The sequence below is a fragment of the Hydra viridissima genome, unplaced genomic scaffold (assembly GCF_058129835.1).
Source record: "Hydra viridissima isolate aposymbiotic clone 2 unplaced genomic scaffold, HvirCarnegie_v1 scaffold_13, whole genome shotgun sequence".
NCBI classification, from domain to species: Eukaryota; Metazoa; Cnidaria; class Hydrozoa; order Anthoathecata; family Hydridae; genus Hydra; species Hydra viridissima.
The window spans coordinates 8575892-8585961 of NW_028324312.1; the positions used below are offsets into that span (position 1 = coordinate 8575892).

Consider the following 10070-nt stretch of genomic DNA (forward strand, 5'->3'; position numbering starts at 1 on the left):
TTCGCATTAATTGTTAGAGTAAATATCTTAAGTTTCCTCTAAAGGTTCTTCAGAAACTTTTTTCATCTTTTTTAAGACGCCATTTTGTTTTTTTACTCAGCGTGTTAGTTGATTATAACGTGGAATCTTATAAACTTGACTAAACATGAATTCTGAAAAAAAAAGTGATATACTGCCAATGGTTAATAGCTGCCATACGATTTTATTTTATCAATTAGTAAAATTAATTTAGGATACAATATGAATTTCAGATTCAACACAATGATCCCAATATTATATTTAAAACGTAATTTAGAATAATAGTAATCATTTGCATCATATTGTCGTATAAGTTAGATCAAATTTAAAACTACAATTATTTTTGAATTTTCAGTTCAAATTTGGAATGTAAAATATATGTAAATGTATGTATGTATGTTATATGTATGTATATAATATACGTATATATAAATCTTAATGCTTATGTCAAATAAATTTACTTGTAATGGCAGCCTACGCTATTGGAAAGTCTAAAAAATAAGTTCAAGAAGGAAAGAGTCTTTTTAATTAATGTTGAGACTGTTGCTATCCATAAAAGCAAATTTGGGAATCCAGCTAGAGAATGCAAGTGCACAGAAGATTGTCTTGAGAATGACCAAGCTTCTAGTAGGACAGATGGAGACTTGGTAAAAATTAAGCTTATCTGTTTTGGGATAAAATAGTAAAAAAAAGATTTAATAATTATTGAAAAATAAATTTCTTTAGCCACATTCTCTGCCTATTGGTGAGGATGATGCAGCTGTAGCAAAACATCATCAGGATATGATAATTGAATACCGTAATCTTTGTCCAGATATGAATATGCTGATTGATTGTCAGCAACATAGTTTGTTTATGTGAGCAAAGGATTTCGATGGACGTCTTTGCACAATTGATCTAAAAGCTAAATACCCATTGCTCTGCTCTGCTCAATTGGTAGGCTTTTAACTATTCTCTTGATTTTATTTTTTGTGTATTCCAACTTAAAAATAATCTTTATAATAATGATGTTAAAGCTTCTTAGTGAAAATGAAACTGAGATTTGGAAAAGATTTCGATAAAGAACTTCATCAACAGACGGAGGGTATGGAAGATAAAATCTTAAGCTTGGTTAAATTAAAGTGTAAAGACGATTTTATTTCTGAAATTTTTGCTGAAATTGAGTGTGAAATTAATGAAAGCACTAAGAGAGGTAATAAATTTTGTGTAATACAAGAGATTTCTGTTTTCCAAAAAAATTATTGCTAAAAATTTTTATGTTTTTTTCTGTTAAATATTGTTTTATAATTTAATTCTGTTTTATGTTTCTATTGTAATTTTTTTTTACTATTACAGATGCTACATTCAATAGAGCAATTCTTTTATTTCCACAGCTATTCAAAGAATCTGTTGAAACCTTGGTTACATTTGATGACACTCCAAAACAGAATACACCAACTATTGCAATCCCTCAAGCTCAAAGGTTGACATCAAAATTTTGTAGAGTTATATTAGATAGCCAAGAAATAGTTGAACATTATAATAATGTTGATATCTCATTAGCGGTGACTTGTATATTTGCCTCTTATTTTATTTACGATATACAGTAAATAAAATAAGAGTCCTGTTCAGTTGAAAAACACATTATTTTTTTGAACACATCATATTTGGTGTATCAAATAAAGAAGTCCCTGTAACAATTCACAGGATGGTAAATACTTTGTGCAAGGTTATTGATTTATTTTAAACTTATTTTATATCGAAATCTTAACTTCAATTGCCTAACATAATTTTCAAATTGTAACACTTATAAAGCAAGAGAGAGAGATTTACTAGAAAATGTTTAGGTTTAGCTAATTCTACGAAGGGAGGTAATAGAAACGTTTAAAATAAAGCAACTTTTAAATTTATTTTGTCCAAAAGTCTTGTAATTTTTTATTGCTTATAATACATGCTTTTTGTTAATCTATTCGTTTTTTAATTCATCATTTTGCATAACAAGTAAATGGTAAAATGTTAAATCATTTTTATCACTTGATATAAACTTTTTGGAAGAACATGGATTAATTTGTTTGAAAAAATAATAAGTTTTAATAAAATTGTTAGGCTAAAAAATTATCCGAAAATTCAATAATAATTATTAATTATGGTTTTTTTTTTTAAAAAAAAATTCAAAGATTTGTCTAGTGAACATTTTTTCAGTCAGATGTCTTGAATCTGAAATAGTTCTTCAAAAACAGTTCTTTGAAGAACCTTTACAAATAGTTTTTCTTTTAAAAAAAGGTTCTCTTTAGGGTTCTTTGAAGAACCTATCCGGATGATTTATCGGAACTATCAAGAACTCTTAGGTTCTTCGAAGAACGGTTTAGGGTTCTTTAAAGAACCTTATCGTAAGGTTCTTCCGAAGAATCCGTACAAAGGGTTCTTTGAAGAACCTTTACGGGTGCTCCCTCAGCACCAACGTCAAGAACCCTCAAAGGTTCTTCAGAGAACCATTCGGCTTTAGAGTGTTTTGTTCTTCTTGCAGTATAGGTGCATGTCATAAATAAATATTTAGCTGTATCTCTAGTATTTTTGGCAAAAGAATTTAAACGTGAATGACCGACTCATGCAGTTTTTTTGGCTTTGTTCCGGGCTATAATTACATTCTCAGACAAAGAACCTATTGGATATTTAAAATATTTAATAAAACAAACACCATGAACTACCATTTTATGCACAGACTATGACGTTGGAATGGCTTTTAAAAACGGATCGTTAGAAATGAAACCAAACAGACGTCCAGATTTCTGCTTAAAAATTTTTACATTCGGTCTTGTGATTGAATAAATGCTGGAATTTTTTTTTGTTTTCAATATATTTTTGGCAGTTTTTTGTTGGAATTTTTTTTCCTTGTTTCACTGCTGGAAGTTTGCAAACAGTATTGAAGACACACTCCATGCTGCATATCCACAAGTGATGACTGCAAATTCCAAGTTTCAATATATTCTTGTCTACATTTTTATCTTTATTCCAAATGGTTTCCAAAAACTAAACTCCTTAGGGCTTGGTTGACATACATGACAGCACTGAGATGCTATATTTTTTTAAAGCATTTTTAATACCACAGCATTAAGTGTTTTACCACCAATTATTGTGGTATAAATAGTTGAAAAACTATTTATACCACAACGAGAATTTATAATACAGCATTATTTTGTGCAATAAACTTAGACTGCAATTATTTGGCACAGGCTTTAAAATTTTTTCTTAAGAATATATGCCTTGGGGGATATGCATATGCTAAAAGTGAAAAAAGAGTGAATGTAGCCATTTTGATAATTTATAAAAACCATCCCTAGGTAAAACTGAATCAAATAAAAACTTCACATAAGTCATTGAACTACAGAGTTTTCATTTTCTACATAGAATTTAGCCAGTTTTTAGATGAAACTCACAGTTGTAAGCATATAAGCATGAGGTTGCCTAATTATTTTTGCATGGCAGTAAAGTCAATTAGCAGTAGCTATATTTTGTTAAAAAAAAAACGAGGCGACCTCTGTTACCACACGCTCAAATCAATCAATGTTTAAGAAATCAAAAGAGCAGCAAAAAAATACAATTTAAAAACCTTTTTCTTTGTATTTCTAGTTTTACATTCAGTTAAATACATGATTATTTAATTTCGCATAAAACAAATATAGAAATTTAACACTTATCACATACTTTGAGAGGATTTTAACAAAAATGCGAAGAAATAAAAATTTTTAAATCCTTGAAAAAACCCTTTAAATATCAAAAGTTTAAATAAACTAAAAATATATATTTTTTTTTATTGAGAAATAAAAACTGAATGCAAAAAAAAAAACTTAAAAAGTTCAAATATGGAAAAACACTAAAAAATACTTACAAAATTCTATTTTTGCTAAGCGATGCATAGTGCGACGTTGAATTTAAACGGTTTTTCAACAAATATTTGTGTTATATTATCATTTTTCAAAACAAGAACTGCTTTGAAATAAACTTCATTTATAAAAAAATAAGTGAAAAAATTTCAGTGAACAATTCAATTCATCAGATATATATATATATATATATATATATATATATATATATATATATATATATATATATATATATATATATATATATATATATATATATATATATATATATATATATATACCCAGCAAGCACACAACGTTGAAACAACGTTGAAATAACGTTGATCAACGTTGATCAACGTTATTTCAACGTTGTTTCAACGTTGTGTGCTTGCTGGGTATATATATATATATATATATATATATATATATATATATATATATATATATATATATATATATATATATATATATATATATATATATTCCATCGATTTATACATATATATGGGTGTAAAATGCAAATTTAATTTACATGAAAACTAATCAACACTAAAAAAAATTAAAATTTTCAATAAAATCATTCGATCATTTTGATGAAAAGAACAAAGAAAAAAAATTTAAAAGCTTGATAACGAGACGTTTTTAAAACATAAAAGTTAAAGAATTTAATTGACAAAAGAGACTATTATTAACAAGCTCAGTAAATAATAATTGTTTTTGATAATAGAACCATAAGCACCATTTAGTAGATGTTACTTACATGCTTTTGCCAAGCAGAGTGTATTATGTAAAAAAGAGTAGACTGTTATCAGGCTTAGACTGGGTCGCCGTGATACCGGGAGATTCCCGGTGGGCCGATTGGCATAAAAAATTGTATTATATTTTTAGTAAGGCTACGTTTTATTTTCCAAATAAAATGTAAATTAAAGTTTAACTAAAAATATAATAACTTTTTTTCTGGCCTCTAATTACATCTAATTAAAGGCCATCTGCCGGCTAATTTAATAAAATTTGGCGGCCATCTTGAGCTGATCGAAAGAAGTATTATATTAATAGTGAATTTAAGCATGGGCGTTTTATCTTTAGGCGGTGTTTGTACAAGCGTTAGCAAGTGTGCTACCACTGCAAGTTTAAAAAAGTTAAGCACGTAAAAACTTCAACAAGCGCGTTTTAAGTCATAAATTATTCATAACTTATTTTTAAGTTAAAATCATTTCCAAAAAATATGTGCTATAAACAATTAAAAGGAACTTACAAGAAAATTTACATAAAAAAAAATGAAAAAGAAAATAAGAAAGAATAAGTAAAGTCATCTACAGCTTTAGTTTCTTTTGAATTTACGGTTTCAAACAAAAATTTATTTGTCTAATAGTTATACAAATGTTTAGTATTCGAATCATCTATAAATTCGAGGCATCTATAATTCTAAAAAATGTCGCTTACTTATTTTAATATTGTGTATTATAAATATTTATCTTGACTTTTATGATTAAATGCAAAAGGAGGGGCGCTGGGGACGCCGTCGAAACTTTATCCTATGGGTTCCACATTGTTAAATCAGCATCTGTATAAACTGAAAAATAGAATTTATTTGTAGATGTTGCGCATAAGCTTGAAATAAACCATTTACTTAATAAAAAATTAATAATTTTTTTCCTACTTTTAAAATAATATAATAATTATTGTGTGTGTAAAACAATTTAAATAAAATTTCAAATTAATTTAGTTTATTTCCGGCATACATACTCTACCCCATAGAAAATGAATAAACGAAAAGGAGATGATCTCCATCCAATTTGCAATCCCGCTGATGCCGTATTATTAACACCTTATGAGGCAGATGCACATGGTTCTAAATTTCAAACGGCAGATAGTTTTGAAGACAATGCAACCTCTTATCCTAACTCTGACACTCAATATAAATTGAGCAGTAATCAATGCGAGCCAAGTGAAGAAATTCAAAACAGTTATTATTATTTTTCGAAACCACAAGCAGACATTTTGAAATCATTTTTTAAATTTCATCCGAATCAAAACAATTTTGATGTAAACGGTAAAATTAATTATCATAGCATTTTTTTCAGAAATAATAAACCTCGTCACTGGCTGTGACCTTTGAAGAAAACACACAAAAGTTATTTTGTTTCTTATTGTTCCTTTGAAGAAAACAAACAAAAGTTATTTTGTTCTTTTTGTTCCTTTGAAGAAAACACACAAAAGTTATTTTGTTCTTTTTGTTCCTTTGAAGAAAACACACAAAAGTTATTTTGTTCTTTTTGTTCCTTTGAAGAAAACACACAAAAGTTATTTTGTTCTTTTTGTTCCTTTGAAGAAAACACACAAAAGTTATTTTGTTCTTTTTGTTCCCTTGAAGAAAACACACAAAAGTTATTTTGTTTCTTTTTGTTCCTTTGAAGAAAACACACAAAAGTTATTTTGTTCTTTTTGTTCCTTTGAAGAAAACACACAAAAGTTATTTTGTTCTTTTTGTTCCTTTGAAGAAAATACACAAAAGTTATTTTGTTCTTTTTGTTCCTTTGAAGAAAACACACAAAAGTTGTTTTGTTCTTTTTGTCTAGCATTTAGCAAAACTTCAGATCAATCAACGTTCATTAGTGGATATAACACTGCAAATTCCAAGCATATTTATCAAAGAATATCAGAACATGAAAGTAGTGCACTCCATGCAGCCTGCACAGTCGTATGTTTTAAAAGTTTACGCCAAAAATTTATGAGTCGTATGTTTTAAAAATTTATGCCAAAGATATTATAAGTATTTATACGCGCCAAAATGGTAAAGAGGTTAAAAAGAATCGTTTAATTTTAGAAAGAATTATAGAAACTTTAAAAATTATTGGTAAGCGTGGACTTAGCTACAGAGGTGCAGGACACATTGGTACACATTGGTTGATGACAGTGTAGGTTATGGGAATTTTTTAGAGATTCTTTTGCTAATTGGCAAATTTGATCCGTTGTTGGAAGCACATATCAAAGAGGCAAATCCCGGCATGATTCAGCTGGCAACAGAACAGGTCGTGGTGACTTGGTCACTTTTCTGTCAAAAACAACTGTTAATAAAGTCATTGATGCAATAACAACATCTTTAACGAGCATGATTGTGGAAGAGATTAGAGAAGCCGGTATGTTTAGTGTTCAAATTGATACCACATAAGATACTAATGTACAGGATCAGTGTTCTATTGTGATCCGATATGTAACCGAATCTGTACATGCACGTGTAATAGTCAATTACACATCAACAACTGGAAAAGGAATGTGTGATTTGGTTTGTGGCGCTTTTGAAAAGGTAGGCATTGATGTAAGTAAATGTATTGGCAATGCAACCGATGGAGCCTCTAATATGTAAGGTCAATACAATGGATTCAATACCTGGTTAAATACAGTTTCCCCAGGTCAGATTCATGTTTGGTGTTATGCCCATGTTTTAAATTTGGTAATGGGTGATGTTACTAAAAAAGCTGTTGATGTTGCTACCTTAATTGGTGTTTTGAACACATGTTCAGTATTTTTACTGGAATCATATTTACACTTCAATGTTTGGCGTGAATTTAGCAAATTGAAATATATATCTGTAATCGGTGAAATTCGTTGGTGGGGGAAAGACAGAGCTCTTACTAAGATATTCGGAAATTTCTTCCTCGAAACCTCCGATCAAGAAACACAAGTTATTGATTTTTTGTACATTGACATGTTACAAACATTTCATGATATTTCTACATCAATCAAATTCAATAATGACGTCCGTTACAGAGCGAAAGCTCTTTTAGATTCATTGACAAGTTTTGAATTTATCTTGACGGCTAGGGGAGAACCTTAATGAATAGGATGATTATTGAATGGAACAAACTCAGATTCTTATAGAAGCATCGATGTAAGGATATTCAAATTCCTGTAACAAAGGGTGATAGAAACAAGAATTCAACTGACCGACTCATCCATCCTATTGCTCTATGACCGTAATGACAATGGATGTTATTGTGTTTCCGAATGTAAAAAGTAATTTTTAAAAATGTTTTTTTTTTTCTGATTTTGCAGCAATTTTTGAAGTTATGGAAAATAAAATTCCATGCTTAAATAGATAGCAGTCTCTAGTACTGCAGTGAGTAAAACATTCAAGCTTAAATAATGGTGTTTTTGGTGTGGCTAATCATTTTTGGATAAAGTGATGCGCATATTGAATGGGAGAAAACACTACCTATTGAATGAATTTAACAAAGTATTATTTACAGCTCAGCAGAGGGATGCTGCAGTCCCTTACTTTTATCCCCATGGGTAATGGGTATAATTTACACACTTTTATACTGCAATATTTTACTTAAATAAAAATAACCAAATATAATATTCTAAAATGAGAAAGTTCTGCTTTGATTGAAATTTAATTAGAGTTAAAATATATAAAGTTAAAAATATTTTTTGGGTGGTCTTTATGTATGCATCTATACATTTAACTACATTTATAATTAATAAACTAATTTGAAAAATGATTGAATTAAATACGTTTATTTTTAAATTTTGTATGTTTGTCTCATTCAATGAGACATACTTAATGAATGGGACAAATGTCATGCTCCAATAAAACTCTCTTTTTACCAATAGCCAAATGCAAACCCAATTTTTTTGTTTTACTATATCATTGAGCAAGAGTCGGTGGTTATCAAACATATTTAAATATATATATCAAATAATTTTATCTATGTTTAAAAAGCATTTTGCGAAAACTGTCCCATTCATTGAGGTTATCCCCTACACATTTTTCAGAACTTGCGAACAGTGAACTGGGAAAAAGGAATCTCGGCATTGAAGTTCAGACTGGTTTGAAAGAGAAAAGAATTAGAGCAAATCAACTACTTGAAAGTGCAAAAGATAAAATTAAATACTGATAAGTAATCAGTAGTTTAAAACAGAGATTCTCAGAGCATGGTAGTCTGTATGCTGATTTATCTTGTTTAGATCCAGGAAATTTTGCAGAAATTTTGAAAAAAATGCCTAGTGCTGCATTGCAGCATCTGAGTGGGTTGCTCAGAAAGTTTGATTCTAGTGTAACAAAAGATCAGCTTCAAACGGAATTATCGGACTTTGCAAGGAAATAGGAAACTTTCGAAATAACTCTTGAAGATGAATATAATTTGATATTTGACACGGAAGTATCTGACTCTGTCTCGGACAACATGCAACAATATTAATCCTAAGAATCTGAAACTGTCTTTACAATCCCAGAAGTGGAAAACAGTGACAGCCACAGAAATAAATGCAAATCTTGCAAAAAATGGATTTTTGGTTGTTACTTTGTCCTCCAGAAGTTTAACTTGCATAGTCTTGCGTATTCAAATTTGTTTCTGGCTTACAAATTTGTGCTGACATTATCCTCATCACAAGTTGCTTGTGAAAGGTCATTTTCGAAATTGAAATATATTTTGAACTGATTAAGAAATTTGATGAGCCAGTCAGGTTTACAGTCATTCATGCGGATGTCTTGTGAAAAAGACCTTCTTCCGAGAATTAATAACGATGCAATAATTGATGTCTTGGATCGACTAGTCAAACGATGAAAAAGTTGTTATACTAGTCAATATTGAATAGCGATTGTGTCTACTATTTCTAGACTCCAACTTACAGCAGTGTTTTAGAAATATTTATTTTTATCAATATTTAGGCTGGGGTGTTTAAATCTTTTTTTTTTATACTTTAAATGATAATAAACAATAATGCACCTAAAAATAAAAAGTCCTTTACAAATATAATATAGTTAAATTTAGAAAAATAAGGGCGTTAATCATAGTCACTGTCATGGGCGGCGTGAAAGCTCTCGGCGCCCCTCTCTCTCTCTCTCTCTCTCTCTCTCTCTCTCTCTCTATATATATATATATATATATATATATATATATATATATATATATATATATATATATTAGTGATGTGCCGGAACCAGTTTATGCCGAGTCTCCGATTCCAGGTACCCGGCTGAAAAACCGGGTTCGATTCCGGGTACCCGGCACCGAGTCCATTTTTTTAAAAGTTGGAATACAAAATTGTGAAATCTCTAGCGATGAACTATTCACACAAATTACGCTTTTTACGCTAACTAACCAAAAGTTATGTGGCGGAACTACCATTTAGCAAAACCCTGCAATGCAGGGTAAGGGGCCTGAGTTGTAGGTGCCTAAATTTTTTTAAAAGCTGTGCAAC

General features: G+C 29.6%; 1 protein-coding gene across 5 annotated transcripts; it reads left to right on the plus strand.

Moving 5' to 3' along the window:
* Positions 1–429: 429 nt before the first annotated feature.
* LOC149880321 (uncharacterized) lies at positions 430–1936 on the plus strand. 5 transcript variants are annotated; one of them, XR_016446284.1, is made up of 5 exons: positions 430–665; positions 745–954; positions 1035–1210; positions 1392–1726; positions 1845–1915. XR_016446284.1 is itself a non-coding variant. In XM_090070578.1 (4 exons), exons 3-4 carry the CDS (start codon positions 1048–1050, stop codon positions 1605–1607), a joined length of 417 nt encoding a protein of 138 aa, XP_089926704.1. In that variant the 5' UTR covers positions 433–665; positions 745–954; positions 1035–1047; the 3' UTR covers positions 1608–1773. The 5 variants fall into 5 exon arrangements, 1 of the variants encoding a protein (XP_089926704.1); XR_016446283.1 differs by having other exon boundaries at positions 433–665; positions 1354–1708; positions 1845–1936; XR_016446282.1 differs by having other exon boundaries at positions 433–665; positions 1354–1726.
* The last annotated feature ends 8134 nt before the right edge of the window (positions 1937–10070 follow it).

What these genes read in the sequence shown, in the direction of transcription:
- LOC149880321 (XM_090070578.1), top strand. Translation starts at nt 1,048, where the DNA reads ATGAAACTGAGATTTGGAAAAGATTTCGATAAAGAACTTCATCAACAG. An exon ending in TAATGAAAGCACTAAGAGAG is followed by an intron (nt 1,211 to 1,353) that starts GTAATAAATTTT and finishes TTACTATTACAG; the next exon opens with ATGCTACATTCAATAGAGCA.